This window comes from Dermacentor silvarum, chromosome 4 (assembly GCF_013339745.2).
Source record: "Dermacentor silvarum isolate Dsil-2018 chromosome 4, BIME_Dsil_1.4, whole genome shotgun sequence".
In the NCBI taxonomy this organism is placed as follows: Eukaryota; Metazoa; Arthropoda; class Arachnida; order Ixodida; family Ixodidae; genus Dermacentor; species Dermacentor silvarum.
In genome coordinates this window covers 230,671,572-230,690,716 of record NC_051157.2, presented here as the reverse complement: position 1 = coordinate 230,690,716, position 19,145 = coordinate 230,671,572, and the positions used below count along the sequence as shown (strand labels likewise).

At 44.5% G+C, this 19,145-nt stretch overlaps 1 protein-coding gene and 1 long non-coding RNA gene across 4 annotated transcripts; one reads left to right on the top strand and one right to left on the bottom strand.

Moving 5' to 3' along the window:
• Window positions 1–3,229: 3,229 nt before the first annotated feature.
• Window positions 3,230–4,531, bottom strand: LOC119451041 (glutaredoxin-related protein 5, mitochondrial). The gene has a single exon (XM_037714471.2). It carries the CDS (start codon window positions 4,304–4,306, stop codon window positions 3,842–3,844), a length of 465 nt encoding a protein of 154 aa, XP_037570399.1. The 5' UTR covers window positions 4,307–4,531; the 3' UTR covers window positions 3,230–3,841.
• A 137-nt stretch (window positions 4,532–4,668) lies between these two features.
• LOC119451043 (uncharacterized) lies at window positions 4,669–15,064 on the top strand. 3 transcript variants are annotated; one of them, XR_005191618.2, is made up of 3 exons: window positions 4,669–4,839; window positions 5,804–5,924; window positions 8,433–15,064. It is a non-coding gene; the product is annotated as an uncharacterized LOC119451043 (long non-coding RNA). The 3 variants fall into 3 exon arrangements; XR_007466645.1 differs by having other exon boundaries at window positions 7,131–15,064; XR_007466646.1 differs by having other exon boundaries at window positions 4,671–4,839; window positions 9,017–15,064.
• Window positions 15,065–19,145: the final 4,081 nt, after the last annotated feature.

Sequence of the window (19,145 nt, the reverse complement as noted above, 5' to 3'; positions counted from 1 at the left end):
ATGTTCTTTTAATTACCATATTTTCAAAAGTTCAAGATATTTTCTCATAAAATACAAATACTAGCTTTTCCAGATTTTGTTTTTAATTATTTATACTAGATACTCCTTTAATATCTGATTTGTGTGGCCAATCCCTCTTGTGGGCTTGTGCCATGTTGAAAAGGACTCAACATCAACGGTTACCGTGCACCCAATCGGTACAAGAGCGTTTTTCGATTCCGCCGCGGCCGGGAACAAACCCGCGACCTCGAGCTCAGCAGCGCCATAGCCACGGAGCTACCACGGCGGAGGGACTAAAGTTCTGACTGATTAGTTGATTAAATAACAAGTCCGAATCCTTAATTGACCTCGTCCTTTCCCGTTCCTGTAACTATCCGATTCTCGGCCAATCCTTCTTCAGATCAACAACTTTGAGATCGTGTGGTGTTCACGCTGGCTTCTGAGGTGCGACTGTGACGTAAGCGCTACGCTCACCTAAATTTAGACTTGTACGTAACGAATTACACGCAAATAATTGTAAGCAATTAAATTTGATTGTAGTTGTGTAATTGATCGATTACTCATTTCAATCACTAACACTCACCGTTACTGGCTGCTTTGTTGACGAGATGAGCTGTAACAGGCGACACAACTTTGAGCACTTAATACTAGCGCGAACTAGATAACAGAACGCCCGTGGTCTAGACCACATACTCTATGGTCTAGCCTGCACGCAGCTGCCTTGTGCATATATTCACACATGCAGACCTAGGCGCTCAATATTTGTTTCCTGCACGTTTGCCGTGGAGGAGGAAAAAAGTTGTCACAGTTTCACCCGAAAGGCGAAGCATCAATTGCGATAGCAAATTAGTAGAGAGCTATAGGCTCCGTACAGTGAACAGGCGGCGCTGCTGCGCAGCAGCGGTGGCGCGATGCTCAGCGTCGCATGTGGCGGGCGGCGCGAACCTGGGAAGGGGGGAAGACAGCGAGATTTCGGAACTACGTATACACGCCTCCGAAAGCCGCACGTATATCCGCGATCCGCTTTCTTTTTTTTTCTGCGTGTGTGTACGTGAAAGTACAAGCGTGGCCCTCTGTGATGGCACAAATAGTTTTTGCGGGGTTCAGGCCTATTAAAGGAATAGACGATTACTTTCACGGTGCAGCGTTAACCAGCGGACACAAGCTCTACGCTGCTTCGCATGTTGCTTGTGTGAAAGACGGCGTGGACGTTCACGCGAAGTGCCATTCGCAACAGGGAAAGCAAGTATACGACGTCATCCTTCACGTGAATAAAGCTTACTGTTATACTAAAATTGAAGTCACTAAACTGGCACCCTGAAAACGTGACACCCTGAAACCGATTTTTAATCGACGCCTCACTGTTGGCAATGCATGCCTCATTTCGCTCCGGCGCGTTGTACGCCGCGGCCTATCATTTGATGCCCTGTCACACTGTTACTTTAGATTGTCATACAGCTCGATCTGGACCGCGTGCAGCTACACGCTCACTCGTAGGCTGTCGTCAGCACAGTCATGTCGAGTGAGCTAAACGATTCGGATTGTTGGATCGTGTGGCAGTGACCATGCTATCCTCGTTGACTCGTTTGGGACCCAGTCGGAGCCACCTGCTGCGCTGATAAACGAGATTTATTAACTAGGCGATCTTAAAGTACATGACGCGAATGTTCGTTCTTCATCATGTACAATGATCGAGGCTCATTAGGCCCCTTTCACGAGATACGATATCGCATGCGAATTCCTTTCCTTGCATACGCGCTTTGCTTTTACAATGATACATCGCAAATGTATATCACAAGAAAAATCGCACCATGTGAAACCGCGCCTCTCAAGCGCCAGCGGCCGAAACGAGGATCGTCTTAGTGCTCGCCAGCTCAAAATAGGCTTCCTTGGCATTAAATGTTGCTCATCGCACATGCCAGTGCTATGCTGATCATACCGAATGCTAAGACAACGGCAAGCAGTCGTCAAATCAGCAAAGTCGTCACAAATTTCTTTTAAATGTTCAGCAGCTGGCCATGGCCGCTGGCGTCGCACAACGAGCTGTGAAACGCACATGTGTAGCAGGCTTTACAGAACAAAACCTTGTCACAAATATAAAAGAAGCTGACTTACTTTACTCTCCTCACAGCTGCTACCCATTTCTTTCGCCGTTCGATCTCATAAGATTTGCCAGGAAACCTGTACAACTTTATCACCGGCTGGCCTTCGTGGTTGTGACAGCCCTTTACGCAGCAGTATCACCGGTTCCACTTGCCTTTTTTTTTTCACCTCCGACACTTGCCGATGAAGCGCATGCCATTGCACCGTCGCAAGACGTATAAAAAAATAAGGAGGCTGGTGAACAAAGCAAAACGGCTTCAACCGTGGCCGAGACTAAATGTAGCGCGCGGGAAAGAACACTCATCGAGCCGGCCGAGCTGCGGCGCCCACTTCCCAACACTGTTGCGTCGATGCGCCAGATGGCGCCAGAGCAGCCGCAAACTCGACTGTACGGAGCCTATACGGAGTAAGGATAGTAGTTTTATCAGCTGTACAAACTTGGACATATAGCAGCACCGGCAACACGCAGAACTGTTGTCGACGCCGTCGGCGTTTTGCCCGTGTTCGCATCAAACGCGCGCGGCGTTGGTGACTGCTGCCGGTGCCTCTGCGGGTGGCTGGGAGGTTTTCGACGAGATCAGAACGGGACACTCGTCGAGCCGTCGAGCAGCGTCGGAAGTCCTTACCGCCTTCTCGCCTCATAACGTTTTTATATAAATAGGCATTTGGCGCTTATGTTGGAGAATCACTAATATAAACACGTGTTATCATCTGCTCGAAATCTTATGACATGTATATACCACAAATAGCTGCTTTAATATACATTCAAGTGCGCAATACATTTGTACCATAATTTGTGCACTGCTGAACAGAGAGAGGGAAAATAAAATGAAGTTCCAGCATTGTTGATCTGATAAGAGGGAGAAAGAGAGCTTATTGTGTGCTTGACCCACGTTGGCTAACGGAGGATGAAACCATATGAGTGCTGGCAGCAACCTAGTGGAGCGGCGTGTTTTCCTACAAAAACAAGCTTGATGTCAGCCAAGTAACGTTGGTGCTTAATATAGACACGCGGGAGCGTGCACGCGCCAAATGTTACAGCGGCAGTTCGTAATTTAGGGGCGGAAGAAACCAGAAGACTGATAAGCAAAGCTCGCAAGACAGGGCGTAGCGCTCAGACACGAGGCAGGTGGAAAGAATAAATTTATTGCATAGCTCAAATCAGGCGTTTCAACAGCCGGTAAATCACAAAACTTGTGCGCTTGCAACCAGTTGCTTCGACGAAAAATAAAAACTAGGAAACAGACTGGCTGTTACTCTACGCCAAATATCCACACGAGAAACGCAATGTACACAGAAGCAGTGACAACATAACGCAGGAGGGCAGAGGAGGAAAGGGAAAAAAAAAAAAAAAAATGCCGGACCGCCGCCATCACCGCGCAACCGGCAGTCACGTAGCCTCGTAAGAGGTATCAACCGTCGTCTCAGGCGGTCGATGCTTGATTCGCGCCACAACCGACTGTCTTTCGCTGGTCTTAGCGCAGAAAGTCTTTTGTTCGCAAGACTATGCAGGAAACATCGCAGGAAACTCTTCGCTTTGGTTAACGGGATGCGCGGCTCCTCAGCATCTGCCAACCTGAGCACACACACAGAAAAAAATTTCACTTCATCCTGGCAGACCGCAGGACGGTGCACGAGTTTTCTGATAAGGCGATATCTAGAGTGTTCACTGCCGAACCCGTGTACACGAAACGTCGCCGAAAGGGTCTCCCACTAGTCTACCAAACACACTGTCGCGTTACCGTTTCTCCTGCTTATCGCCGGCTGCTTCGTCAGCCGATGACACGGAGTCGATGAGGAGCGACTTGATGCCCACTTTGGCAAGTTCGCCGACCAGCTCGCCGCTCTGGTGCATCTGCAGCAGGATGTCGCAGCCGCCCACGAACTGACCGTTGATGTACACCTGCGGTATCGTGGGCCAGTTGCTGAAGTCCTTGATCCCCTGGCGTAGCGCCTCGTCTTGGAGCACGTCGTGGGAGCTGTAGTCGACGCCGTGCATGCGAAGCACTTGAACCACGGCGTTGCTGAAGCCGCATCGAGGCTGTTCGGGGACGCCTTTAATGAAAACAACGACCTTGTCCTGATTGACGAGCTTGGAGATCTTGTCGGCGATCGGCGCGATGCAGAGTAGACGCATGGGCGACCGAAGTACTGCGGCCGTAGTCGTCGCTAGGCCTAAGCGACCGGCGAAGGAGAACGCCATGGCTAGCGTTGTTCGACGTTGACGCTCTTGTCCTCTAGTATATAGCTGTAGCGGTCCTCGGTCCTATCTTTGTGACGGTACGCCTGAACTGGAAGCTTCCGTTAAGAAATAGCGTGCAAATACTATCGCTTAGTGCACCGGCATAATCGCCCCCTGCTTCACCTTCGGAGGACGCGCGGGACGCTACGAAAACAGAAGCACGCCGACTAAACGCTACCGCCAACCGCCACTATTGTTCACCTGACGTCGCCCCCGAGGGCTCCGATGTCGCTGCGCATGCGTGAGCTGAGAGAAGGTGAGAAAGGAGAACAACTCTCCTTTGCCGGATGTGACGTCACATTGTTGTTTGTTTTTTGCTTTTTGGAATAGCTACTCTCGAACTCAGACACTAGGGCTCGCTCCTCGTTCACGCGCGCATTGTGAGCATTCAAGTTTCGTTTTTTGCACTTGCTTAGAAGCTGAAATTGCGGACATTGCGGGGTTGGGCTTGATGACATTTGTTGCTCAGCTGCCGCGACGCATTTGGAGCAAAGGTGAGTGTCGTGCGATTGCCCGTTCTCTAGCTGACACTTGTAAAAACAACCGGTTGCGCATTTGAGCTGTGGCCGATGTGATCTCGAAATTCGAAGGAGCACAAAACGGTTGTCGCAGGTATCGTAGTGATCGCGGGATAATTTATTCGTTCGTGCCTTCAACAAGTACTATCGCAGTTCCTACGCGTTACTCCGATGTAAAACGAACGGCGGAAGCGTTCACGCGCCAGAAAATGCATGCACTCAACTAGCTCTATCGGTGTATGCCGTCCTTTGGTATATATCTCGTGCGTAGGTCTTTCTTTCTCCATCTCTATGGGATGACTACGCTATGCGCCTCTTATTTACCCATGCAATACATGGCTGCATTCAATTACCTTGCTCACTGCTTGCGCTGACCGCGGTAGGTGCGTCAGAGGCTTTCATTTGTTGCAGTGAGATAACGAAAGCGTATTTCTTTCCCTTACAGCTTCTTAGCAACTCTTTTGAGAGCCGTGGAGTTAAATCGTGCAATGTGTACGTTGTGAGCAAGCTGTTAAACAAACCCGCTTTACTGCTGCTGTCGCTTTTACAGGCACCTTCAAAATTAAACATACATGAGTGTACGAATTCAGCTCACCTTAATTCACGTCCGTTGCTTTCGTTGTTCGTAGATCATGTGCGTACCTTTGCAACCGTAATCGACATTGTAAAAACAGCAGGAAGGCAGATGATACAAATACTGTGTCTGCCTTACTTGTTGTCTGTGCAGTTTTTATAATATCAAGCAACTCCACACTCGTGCTGTTTGAGCAAAACAATCTTCGTTTTTTTTTTCTTTTTTGTTTTTTTTGTTTTTGTTTTTTTTTTCTTGTAGGAGGATTAGCTTCTAACTGCGGCAGTGACGTTGTGTGTTGTCCTCAGGAACGCTTGCCGTGTGCACATTTGTATAATTTGTTTCACTGTGCTGCTGCTGTCTTTACAGCTTCTGCTTATTTCTTTTGGCCGCACCTTATATTTGTTGTCTTTGTCAACATCTGACCTGTTTCTGCCTTGTTGAAAGCAAGTGGCCACAAGTACTGCTTAGTTTGCTCAGTCTAAACCTGGTATGTATATCTGTTTGCTGAGGGAATGCTTCTGCTCCTTTGAAGGTTGCTTTAACTAATAGTGGTTTGAGTCATCATGTATGACACCAGGTAATTATTGTTCTGAAAAGGTAGCAAAGCTTGTCCACAGATTTAAAGTATGGAGATGCTAAACATTAAAATGTTCCAAGTTGCCACAAAGTATTACATGCATTTAAATTTGCAGTCGCAAAAGACATACTAAAAGTAAATCCACAAATTTTGCTTCGAGGTGTCTTGAGACAATAAATTGTAGAGAAAGAATTCTATTGTGAGTTGCCAATGCTTGTCATGAGCTGTAGCCCATTTTTCTATGCAGCCACTGTTGCTTCGTTGTCTGTTGCCATCACGTGCTTGTTACTAACAAGAAATTGAGCTCCGCGGTTCCCCTGATTTTTGTCGCTCATAAAATGCAAATGTCTCGACATTGGCAGCCTTATTGCCTCAAGGTAGAACACGAGTGTTCATTGGCCAGTTGCCTGCTTTTAAGATAATGTTGTATTTAATGTCAGGGGTTTAAAGGATACTTCACATCTGCCATCATGGCTGTTAGTTCTGCTGCCTAGCACTTCCAGGACAAAGTTTGGTACACATGTGCAACTATCCAAGAAAATGGACATTGGGACAACTGCTGACGTAGCTCACTTGGTAGAGCATCGCAAGCGCAAAGCAGAAAATGTGGGTTAAGCTCCAAGCGGCAGCAAGTTGTCTCATAATGCAAAGCATTATCATGATCTATTTTTGAATTTCTTAGTACACCTGCCCAGGTAGCTTCATTAATAATCAGTAATGCTCCTGATGGTGGGTATTGAACACGAGTCTCTAGTGCAGCAGCCCAATTCTTTGCATATTAGGCTACAGATGCATGCATAGCTCGCCAGATTAACCTCACTGGTTCTCTCGTAGCAGCTAATGCTTTCAGATGTTATGTGACACTCGCAAAGTTTGAGATTCACCCATTTCAGCTCATATGCAACATATAAAGCAGGTGTTGTGTTTGCTTTGGTGACGCGTTGTGCGTGCAGTTGTTTTTGGTTTCTCTATGTTGGCCTATTGTGCTTTATATTCGATATGGTGCTGGGCATTACCTCAATCGCAGCTTTGATGCTGTGCCAAAAAAAAAAAAAACATTTGTAAGCAGGTACTCGAGTGACGTGGAAGTTCACTCTCCCTCATTCTCTCTTGCAGGTAGTGCGTCCAGTTTAGCGCCGTGCACATGTGTGGGGCATTTCCTTGTTCTTATTCTGCTGATGTGTCGTGTTGTACAGTCTGTTTCACACTTAGGGGAAATCTCGGAGCGCATTGCATCGCGATGCGGCGAGCACTGGAGTCGGGTGCCGGAAGCAGCTCGCACAGGCGCAGACGCTCAAGGCGCCTTATCTTGAACCGCGTCGACTGCTCGACGCGGCTGGCCACCAATCGCATCGACAGCTCGACACAAGATAATGCGCCTTGAGCATCTGCGCCTGCGTGAGCTGCTTCCGGCGCCTGACTCCAGCGCTCGCTGCATCGCGATGCAATGCGCTCCGAGATTTCCCCTAAGTGTGAAACAGACTGTACATAGGAGGAAAGCCGGTGCTCCACAATATGGTTGTCAGTATTGCTGAATACAACACAGTCTTGCTGCCTTGACACACCGCATCATTTGACATCTGGGGGTGAGGTGGCATCTTGCTGTTCCTTGTGGTCAGGCATAGCCAAGACTGGCGGTAGAGTCCGCACACAAAGTTCAAGGTTGAACAATAGAACCAGCACGCCCAATAAATGTGTGTGCAAATTTAGCTCTAAGCGTGATTTATGTGATTTATCACAGAAGGAGCTTGGTCCATGGCCAAGCAGAGTGAGCACGAACAACAACAACAACAACCGTCTTCTTTCACATCCTTTGTTGGTGCCTGCCTTTGTCGCTACATAGTAACTAATTAGTAATTAGTTTGCTAAGCTATCCATAACTGAGAACTCGATCGAGCATAGACAAAAACATGACTATAGGCTCCTGTGTTTCTTATGTTTAAATCACAATTTGTAGGTATCAAACACAGCATAGCATAAATGATACATTGGGCACTGCAACCCTGTAATGTGCACATTGAGTGCCTTTTCGCGTCTTCTTCAGAGGGTGCTCGAGATTTTTGGTTGGGTTGCCGTAGATGGGGGGGGGGTGTTAGCTCAGTGAATCTTCCTTCCAAGGCATTTAGTTTGTTAAAGTTATGCCGCTATAGATGTGTCCTCATTGTTCAGGTTACTTCTGGCAACACCTGAACATTCTTGTGGCTATGATGTGATGCTTCATGACACAAGTGGTGCTCAATTCTGATATTGTTGGCATGCTTTTTCACAAATGGTTTTAGTAAGATAATTGCACAGGTGACGCAAAATGAGCCACAGCATATGCTTCACCTCCAGCATGTTCATGATCATCGATGGCATGTAAAACAGTGATTCAGACCAAGCATCGCAAAGAATGATTGTTGCCTTTCTTTCTTACAGGCTGCTGTGTTTCAGCTAAATCTGCTTTTCCTGTGTCCAGTGGCCTTGTCGCTCAATTAGTGCTTGCCAATTTCCATTACCCTGCAACCCACTAAAAATATGAAATTTTAGACTATGATGCCTCCCCTCTCTTCCCTTGTCCTTCTGACCTTTCACTCTGCTGCAAGCTTTTAGATTTCAATACTTAAATGAATAATACAAAAATTGATGCTACCATATTATTTGATGGCTATCATGATGGCAATAATTTAGGTGAACCTGAAACTAAATGAGAAAATAAAATAGGCATGTGTGAGTAGGACTGACTGTTCCTGGTTACTGGCTCTATGCTAAATTTGAGGTCTTTGCCTCAAGGAAATGGGTCTTGGATTCTCAGACCCTTTTTGTGATCTTGTGCCTGTATCAGACCTGATATACAGTCACGGAAGTTTTACAAAAAGGAGCGCCTTTCTTTTGGGGAACTGTTTTTATCACAAGTGTGCTAGATAGTGCCAGTTATGCAGTGAACAGGCACAACTGCAGGTACAAACTATAGCATGTACTTTACTTTAAAATAATTTCACATCTAGTTGTGAATTTCACAGGCCACTTCACAACTGCAAGGTGAATCTGATGTAGGCAGTGTCAGGGTCATGGCCCATATTTTGGTGAACGCCAAGAATGCATCCTGTGACTGAAGTTTGAGCATTTGAGCCCACCTTTTGGAAGTGCTTTTTATGTGCACTCAGTAAGTGACAGTCAGTGATCCTAGAGGCAAAACTTATTGTTCTGCATTATGCAAATGTTTTTATATTTTCACTAATATACTGTGGTCACTATTACTACGCACTGTTTAAAAGGTGTTGAAAATAAAAAGCTACTTATTTGCCCTAATATAATGTAGAAATAAACATTCTGCATTCTGAAAAGTGAAGAAAAAAAAACAAAAAAAAGAAAAAATCACTGCCCAAGCACTCCATACAGATGGTTAACCAGCAAAGCTGAAACGAGCGGCCGCGTTGTTTATGACTGGGTTAATTACGTCTTTGTGTTTCTTAATGAGGTTACACACACGTTCGGCTGCGACGTAGAGAACGACGTCACTTGATGGTGTGTCCGCCATTGTCGCCTGCGTTCGATGTCTCATGTTTGCTTGGCAGTGTGGTTAGCAGCATTTGCCCGCCATTGCCGCTTGCGATTCTTTGAAATTAAATTGCTTCAAAATTAAATCTGTCCGTCACGTAAGACAACGAGTGGCTCATACCTCCTTAAGCAATGGCTCATGCGGCCTCCCCATTAAGACGGCACAAGAGAAGTGAAATTCTACGCTGGAATTATGAGCCGCAACGGAGCCAGCTGTGGAAAAAGACAACGAACGTGGGAGCAGTGGCATGAGCGAAACCAGAGGGGCGCCAACAAGCCAGCTGCGGAAGAGACGATGCTCGAGCCAATGCTGATGATGATAGTTATCTGTACACAGGCGACAGACACACGCTTTTTCGTTTCGCTTAGCCATATAAAGCTTCGTTTTAAAAACATTATGGTCGCAAGATTCACAACCACTTTTATAAAATCATTGAAGTGCACGCAAACAGCCTCTACATTGTGTCTGTGAAAGACACTGCTGCATCTTCCTGTAGCATTATGCACCTTAGCTTTGTGTGGAAGCCGCGGTGGTTGTACTATGCTGCACCACAATGAACCTTGGTTATGTGAAAAAGCTGCTGTTGCATTACTCTTTACTGTTATGCACGTCAACCTTGTGGCAAAGCCACCTCCGTGCTCCACCACAGAGTATTTTAGGTGTGTGAAAAAGCACTTACTAAATATTGCATGTGCTGGATTTGAGCATTTTTAATGCAAAGAATTCTTTCTTCATACCAAGCACTTTGCAGTAGGTTGGTCTTTCCCATTTATAACAAAAATGTCTAGCAGCGAGTCCAAGCCTGTCTCCCAACATAACAATCCAATGCTCTAACCATTAGGCCGCTTTTGTGCACATACTTCGCGCTCGCCAATGTGTAGCTAGGTGTATGAGGTAGTGGCCCATGCATTATGGTGCACAATATGTGTCGAAGCAAGTGTGCATGTACAAGTTGCTCGTCAAAGTGAGAGCATGTCAGTTTCTCCCATTCTTCCTTTGTGGCAGCACTTTGAGGTATTTTGTTGGACAGCTCCAGCTTTGCGATTCACCCACATTTCCCAGTCCCTTCATTGTAGCAGCTTGCACAACATGGACACTGTGTGACATTGTACTAGTTTTGCATTGAGGGTGAAGGTGATATGTGCTCATTGAGTGAAAAATGTTGACTAGAGGTGTATGCACAGAAAAGTATGACATTCATCTTAATACTACATGTAATGATTCTATACTCCTTGTGCCACAGTGACACATGCCCAAATCAGCAGACGGGCCAAGAATGGGCTCATAACCATTTGTGCATACCGCATAAGCCATGTTGTCCACTCGGCAAAACAGTAGCAACCACAGTGTAGGCAGGAAGAGGCAAAGAAACCTTTATATTACTACCATTGCAAGGAGAGTACGAAGGCGAAGGGCCTTCGTACTCTCCTCGCAATGCTTGTCAGACATGCAATCACTCGCCATACACAAACACGTTGGTCAATGCTGCAATGCTCGGCAGAATCCTAAACATAAATCCCCACAGTGTGTGGGATCTACATAATTATTTTTTTCATTTTTCAGGCATTTGGTGGTAGAGGCCAGTGCGTTACACAGAAATCCCACTACACTGCAGCAACGTTCAGAATGTAGTATGAGGTACATTAGTTGGCTACAAGTTAAAAAACAGAAATTATATTGTAAGGTTTCTACGTAGACTTACTTAGTGACTCTATCTGTTTATTGTGTCATTCTTAAGCAGGCTTCTCTTCTTCGTCGTCCTCTTCTACCTTCCTGTGCCGTGGCCACTGGCGATGTGGATCGCTACATATATTAGTAGTCAAAATATAGTAGCCAGTGTTGAAACTACGCATGCATTCAAGGCTGAGCCACAGCATGAGAACACGGATGAGCAGACACACACGATGGTCACTTGAGTTGGCATTCTGTCTATCTTTACCAACAAGCCCAGCTGTACAATGAGTAATATTATCGCGACTGCAGCACAGCAGTGGTCTAGTGGCATAGTCTCGACCTCGTATGGAGGAGGTGCCAGGTTAGAAACTTGGGAACTGCCATGAATCTCACAATCAACCCTTATCCCTCGTTTTCCCACAGCTGCAGTCAGATGTGCTGTATTTTGGTGGCTGTCAGGAATCACGAGATCCAGACAGGCTGCCACTGGAAGTCCCTTAGGTTAGGTGATACCTCAAATATGCCTCCAAATATTTCACTATATAAACCTTTATAGAATGAGAAACTTGTCAAGAGCCAAGTTGTTACACACAAAAGAAAACTGTCACTAAATAGTGACCAGTTTCATTTGTTTTGCAAGTCACAGGTTGTGTGCATTTGACATTGCTGACCAACTCTTATCCACTCTCCGATACAATATCCATAGTCATTGTAGTATTTATATTAAAATAAAAATACATATAAGATTGACCTGGTCAGAAAGAATTGCCATTTTGGGAGGGGCTAGGCTGGAGGACAATTTGTCATTCCTTTCTCTTCTCTGTGATCGAGCTGATCAATTTCACTACAATGGTAAACGTACTGCAGTTCCCTGCATTCACATATGTTTTCAGAGAAAACTATTATGTGGAGCCATGTTTGTGGTAATGCAACGCAAGATATATGCCGTGGCGCATGACTCTTTAGTAATATTGTTAAATTCTAGTTGTGACCAATCTTGCTGCTCTTTATCTGGTTCTTGATGAGTTCGTGGAAGTTCAGGTCACACGAAGATACTCGATGAAGTTTCTCTGCGAAGTTCTCTTTAAAACTCTAGCAGCTGGCATCATAAAGTAAGCATGCGAATTGAGAGCAAATGTACATGATACAGAATAGTTCATTTTTGCCTGCCCTCCTTGTTTTATTTCTGGATCTGCAATGAACAGATCCACAGCATCTTGCTCATAGGCAATTAGGCGGTGGCTGTCTCAGCGATGCTAACATCTCTATTCTAGTGAAAGACAATGTAAGCTACTGTTTTTGCAAGCATTCCCCAAATGCGGCTCGCCATCAAGCACCAAACATTTAATGTCTAAAAAAATAACTTAGAGAAGTAAATGCCCAGTATTCTTTTTTAGCTTTCAGTAAGCTTGCCATATAGCTCAGTGTTAACATGCAGGTTAGGTTACAGAAAGCAATAATAAACGACAATAAACACTGCTTGGATGGCAAAAAAACATGTGAATCAGATCACTTTTTTATTGCGATAGCAATTATATGGACACTCCAAAGCAGATTTCTGCCGTCGCCGTGAGGTTCCGTATGATGTCAACGGCGATGAAATCGTCGCCGCGCTCAGGACGCTGTATGTGCGAGTGAAAGGGCGCGAGGGACGCACGCTTTCACGGGGAGCGAACGCACGTCGGAGAGCAAACGCGCGTTCTGCACCGTGCTCCCTGAAGGGCTGCAGAATTAAGCGTCTCTTTCCTCCTTTCCATATATAGAGAGTAAACGCAACTTTTTCCGTCGCGCGAAAGGCTGTGAGGGGACGGGAGGGAGGGAGGAGAGGCGACGTTTAGCTGCGGCACCAAATGCGTATTTATATAAAAATGCCGCACGCGTTCGGTGCGAACGCGGGCAAAACGCCGACGGCGTCGACAACAGTTCTGCGCGTTGCTGGTGCTGTTGCATGTCCAAGTTTATACAGCTGATAAAACTACTATCCTTACTCCGTATAGATCTCTACTAATTTGCTATCGCAATTGGTGCTTCGCCTTTCGGGTGAAACTGCGACTTTTTATTGCGATAGCAATTATATGGACACTCAAAAGCAGATTTCCGCCGTGCACCGTTTGCAATGACTTTTTGGGAAATAGGAGGCTAAGCAAATGGTGATATGGCTACACTGTAAAGACTGGATAAGATGGATGACTGAATCTGCAACAGAACATTTGTGGACATTGTGTGAGCCACATTTTCCATGCTTTTTCGCCGACTAAGCAAGACTACATGCAGTGAGGCAGCATAGGTTACTTTTCTATGCTTTTTTTTGCTGACTAAGCAAGACTACATGCAGTGAGGCAGCATAGGTTACTTTTCTATGCTTTTTTTGTTGACTAAGCAAGACTACATGCAGTGAGGCAGCATAGGTTACTTTCCTGGTGCATCAGCATGGGCTTTCTACAGTTGACTTACGTTAATTCTACCCTGACGGCACCAACGAAATTGATCTAATTATGCGGCGGGTCGAATTGAACATGCAAAAAAATGCTAAAACACGGCTGATTCATATGGCAGTATGTAATTGACTTTAAGACGCCTCCGAAACAAACGTGCGCCAACTTTCTATTTTTCCAAACTATAAAACTGAAGTGCAAATGACTTAAAACTTCAAACCCAAGTAGAAACCTAACGCATACCTGATTTTTGAGAATGTCAGCTGATTTTCTAAAGTCTCCCTCGCTGCAATACAGCCATGTTATGCGGTAAAGCGTATGAATGCTCCAAATGCGGTTTTATTTTCGCACTCGAGTGCACAATGCAGGCAGTTTCTGGCTCAATTTCCTTCGAAAACAAAATGTGTCCTTTAGAACCAGGTCAATACCATAATCGGACATTGTGAGCTACCGTTATGGCTTGAAAATCTTCCTAGGGTGGGTCAAAAATAGCCGTTTATAGACGTTTGTTTAATGCATTCACTGTCCCCTAAGCTCTGCCGAGAATTACGTTGCCACTAAAAGGGGTCCTTATTAGGGTCAGGTGCATGCCTGTAGCTTGGTCAAGTTCGGATTATCTGGCGAATGCCAATTTTAGGATCAAAATAACAAATGTTTAGGGCCGTAGAACTGCATGGGAGCTGGCCAAGATCTTTGGTCAGAGTTGAATTAACCGAAAGATTAACCAGAGTTGGATTAACGGAAGTCTACTGTATACACTTTTCTGTTCAACAAGGAGTTGCCATTTTAATATGTAGTTTTCTTCTATCAGTGTGGTAATCGTGCTAAATTTAGCATTTGGTTAATTTAAAAGGACAAGTTTCAAAGCAGGGGCACGCTTTGAGACTTGAAACATTTGAACATATAAAGGTAGGACACATTAGCAGCTGCTGAATTAACCTAAGTTGGTTGTATTATGTGCATAGCATGTGGTTGCTTTCTGGGAATGTGGTCATTCTGTAAAATAAAACTGCATTTGTTTCAAATAAATTGCTGAATCTACTGCTTGTGTGTTTTCCTGTGCTCTCTGTTCTGATTGTGTGTTTGAAAGCGCAGTGAGTGACTGCAGACAAATGCACAAGGCTTCGCTTTATCATGCCAGGAAGCATTGTGACTTGATAAAGGAGCCTTAACCCCTTCCAATGCACACACACTTTCTTGTGCATAAGCCAATTAAAAGAAAAAGACTTACCTTTTCTCACGGATTTTAAAACCTGCCAGTATTAAAAACAGAGTGAAGCTGGACAAATGCAATTTACTAGAAGTATTATTGCTAAAGCCTCTTGTGTGTGCAAAGTATGTGCATGCAGTGCTGGCTATGCCTTGGAAGAGCCCTGCAACAGCTTTCACCACACTGCTTGCTACAGCATTGCTGTATTTTTCAACCTGAGAGCAAAACTACAGTTCATCTCTAGAACCTCAGTAGCACAATCGACAGCCGTTTCTGCATGTTTGATGCACTCCTGGCCAGGGAGTTTTCATCCTGCAGGCACAACAGATGGCCGCATCAGGCGGCATTTTAGGAACAGCAGAGCATACCTTGAAAGCCCCCTGTTCACCAGCAGGTTTTACCAGCGAGAGTGGAGAGGGGCACAATAATTGGACTTTGCATGGTGCAGTAAAATACCTTGAAAAGCTGCTGCTTCTGGCGCCCATTTACAATGCCATGCTTGTAGACCTCAACATGGAGCAACCCCATTTTACTTTATTATTTGGAATACTCTAAGCCCAAACGGGCTGGGTTGTTGCAGGGTGGGATGTGCATATACAATAGAGTAAAATCTGTCAAAGATAAAAATACACATTACAAGAAAAGAAATACTATAATAATACAACTTATAAAAAATAAAACTCCAAATTCCGTTAAAAAAAAATCAAGCCATCAACACCATTGAAAACTTCAGGAACAAGGTTATTCCACATAGCTAGTGTGAACAAGAAATTCATATTTGTACACATCAACTCGTGAGTTATAGGGTAAAAAACATTCTTCCAGGTGGGAGCAGGTGAGTTGAGGTAAATTAACCGTTCAACTGATAACGGAACTTTACGCAGGCTATTTTTCTCCAGCCATTTACCGTTTGCAGTCCTGCCCTTGTTAGCAGGGCTGTTGCAGATTGCGTTCGTCGATAGGAAGAGTAAATCTTGCTGCCAATTTCTGAACACGTTCAAGTTTATTGATTCGGTATTGCTGATGAGAATCGCAAATTACACTGGCATCGTCTAAGCCCGGGCATAAATGGTGCTTTTACTAAAATTTACTTCTGAATTATTCTACCAACATGGCGTGGCTATCTATGATCGCCGTATAAAACTGGGGCAAACATTGCATGTCTAAACCGTACAAAAGCTGGCATAACTGTAATGAGTGACCTGCATTCATCTGAAATGTGTAACATTGCAAGAATGGGCCAAGCTAATTTAAACATTGCAGAGTTTAAGTAGTCCTGGCACAATCTTTTTCTTATGCGTGTGTAGCTGTCAATCAGTTAATTACACTATGAAACTTTATATTGCTTCTGTGCACAAGAAATATATTATCCTTAATGCGAACATTTAAAAATGCCAAAGGCAGTCTGGCTTCATGATTTCGCAACATCATGGCATGGTAGATCAGAAGCAAATGATGCATGCTCCAGTTTGTGAGTAAGTCATGCCATTATTGTGCTATTGAATGCCGAACATGTCAAGGCCTCTCTGCACCACAACATTGGCCTTTCTTTCTTGGTGCACATTTGATGTGTGATGGGAGGAGCCACTTGGAAGGTGAGGGTGATGCTCCATGTTCCCTGAGAAGTGCCAGTAGAAAAGTTTGTAGAGCAGACTCATTTTGTGCTGAATGCACAGAAATGTCTGAGAAGCTGCTGAGGTTGCGGGTTCGATCCTGGCTGCGGCGACCTCAGCAGCACAATTCTCATTCGGATAGGGGCGGAATACAAGAATGCATGTGTGGATTGGGTGCACTATAAAATACCTCAGGCAATCAAAATTAAGCCGGAGTCCGCAACCACGGTTGTGACTTGTAGAACACCAGAATTAAATTAATTTTAGTTAAGATGTTTGAGAAGGGTCAAAAGAGTATTGTTTTTAGTGAAAGAGGTATTGGCATTCGTTAAGAATCGCTCAAAGCACACCCAGCTTTTCAACGACATGGTGTGATCTTAAAAGCTGGCATGTGCAACCAGATTAATATAAAAAATTAAGCACAAAGCTCCTATGTCAGTGCTCCTTTATGTGGAAGCATGAGGGACACTTGTCCTTAAAGGCGTCATCTAAATCCTGTGTAGATATTAATTGATGAACATCAAATGGCTCTACATCTAAGGCAGTGGTTCTCAAATGGGGGTCCGCAAAACCCGCACTAACAAAAAAAGCAACCAATTTTTTTGTGTGTGTGGCCGCTGCAAGTCTTGAGGCATTCTAGTTGGGGACTGCAGAAATGTTTCCCCTTCTACATAAGATGGCTGTAAAGCTTTTGTTGCAGTTTTATATCATATGCATGCGAGCATGCTTACATACTTGAAAAGCAAATACAGAAACAGGTTGAATGTGGCTGCAGATATGTGACTCTGCTTAAGCGTGACTGCATCACGTATTGACAAGCTGTCCAGATTGAGTTGAAGTGGCACTTTTGTTTGACCATTTTTTGCCAAGTAGCAATAAAAGGCACCTGTTTCACGCCTCATGTTGGGTTAGTTTATACCCCCCCCCCCCCTCTCCTGTCATTGCAAGTGGTCCCCATCACTTCCACCAATTCACAAGGGGTCCCCGACACATCCATGGCTGAGAACCATGGATCTAAGGCAATTATAGGGTGTTAAGACAACAGGAAGCCGCAAGATTTTTGTTGTGCACTGTTCCTATAGAAACAATATAGGGCAACAACAAAACTGTTGAGCCTAGTGAAGAATTCATTCAAGATCCTTGTGAATTTGGCAGGCTTATTATTACTAGAGGATGTTCATGCCCAAGCCTCATCAGCGTGGCATCACTGATTTGAAATAATGTTTATTTTGTCATTCTGCCAGAGTAAAAATTCTCGAAGCCTGCTAGGCTGCACTTTAATTTAAAACCAGCACTTTATTAATTTTTACATACCACACGCCTTTAGCAGCGCTTGAGCTAATGCTGGTCGTAATCTATTATAATTTAAACCACATGGCCATTGTCATCGCATTATTTTTATATGGTCCTACAATATATTCCCACTGTGTACAATTGAAATATCTGCCAAGGACAACTGAAACAGTACGATTGCAAACTGCCGAATTCCCCATCTGCGGAGGTGGCTGGCTGATTGCCGTATGAGGTGCTTTGTGAGCTAGCATTGATGTTTAAATCTCAACTGCTCTGCAAGCATCCAAAACAGGCTTTGGGATACACTCTTACTACAAGAAGAGAGACTATATAATGAGTGTTGCCTATGAAATATGGCACACCCATGACGAGGGATTGGCCAGGATTCTCCATGAATGCAACTTAATTGATAGTATATAATACTGATGTGTAACAAAAGTAAATGACAAACTAACTAAAAAAGTGACCAGGTCTACTTATGATTGAGCCACAAAAAGAAAAATGGAAACATGTTAATAGTATCAAAAAAAGTGCCTGTGATCCTCCCAGTAGCAACAATATGATTATGCACCAACTAACAATACTCTTCAGACACTTCCCAAGCTGACATACCATTATCTACAAAATGCTATGGCCAACATGAAAAAGGCATAGCTGTCAACATGTTTTTCCAGTTGAATATGTTCAGAGAAAAAGAAGAAAATTATTGTATTCCATATCCTCACATGAAACACTTAAAAATACTGTTACAAGCCATTCTCGCACATTGAAGAAGGCACTAGCAAGGCGGTGATGAAGACAATTGAGGAAGCACTGATGTTGTTATTTCCGTTACAATACAAACCTACACTTGCTCACTTGAAAGTGTCAGTGCACAATTCGACACTGTAGAAACTAAATGGCACCATGTACTGTTATGAAGAACACGGAACAGACATTCCAAGGAAATGCAAATACAGCAAGGAGGTATTCGCTGTTGCTGTCAACATATTTAGCCAGTCTGAAGGGTAACATTAAATTCAAAAACACCTACAGGCCCACTATGCAATGCTTTTTCTAAACTATGCAAATCTGCAATCTGTGCAAGTCCTTATTGACCAGGAAAAGAAAAAAATATTTTGAACATTTAACGAAAAATAAATGTTGCAACAATGCAGAAATGTATCCTTTGTACTTTCTAGTGACATACGGGTAGAGACAGTCGGCGAGCACAGTTATTACATGAGACACATCTGGATCTTGAACTCATGGCAGTGCGGCAGGGCAAATACCACTGTCATACCTGTGACAGGCGTCAGTTACAATGCTGGATTGGAAGGAAAGCCTTTCAAGTACTCCTTCAGAAGTCCAAGCATGTGACCGGTA

What these genes read in the sequence shown, in the direction of transcription:
- LOC119451041 (XM_037714471.2), bottom strand. Translation starts at nt 4,306, where the DNA reads ATGGCGTTCTCCTTCGCCGGTCGCTTAGGCCTAGCGACGACTACGGCC.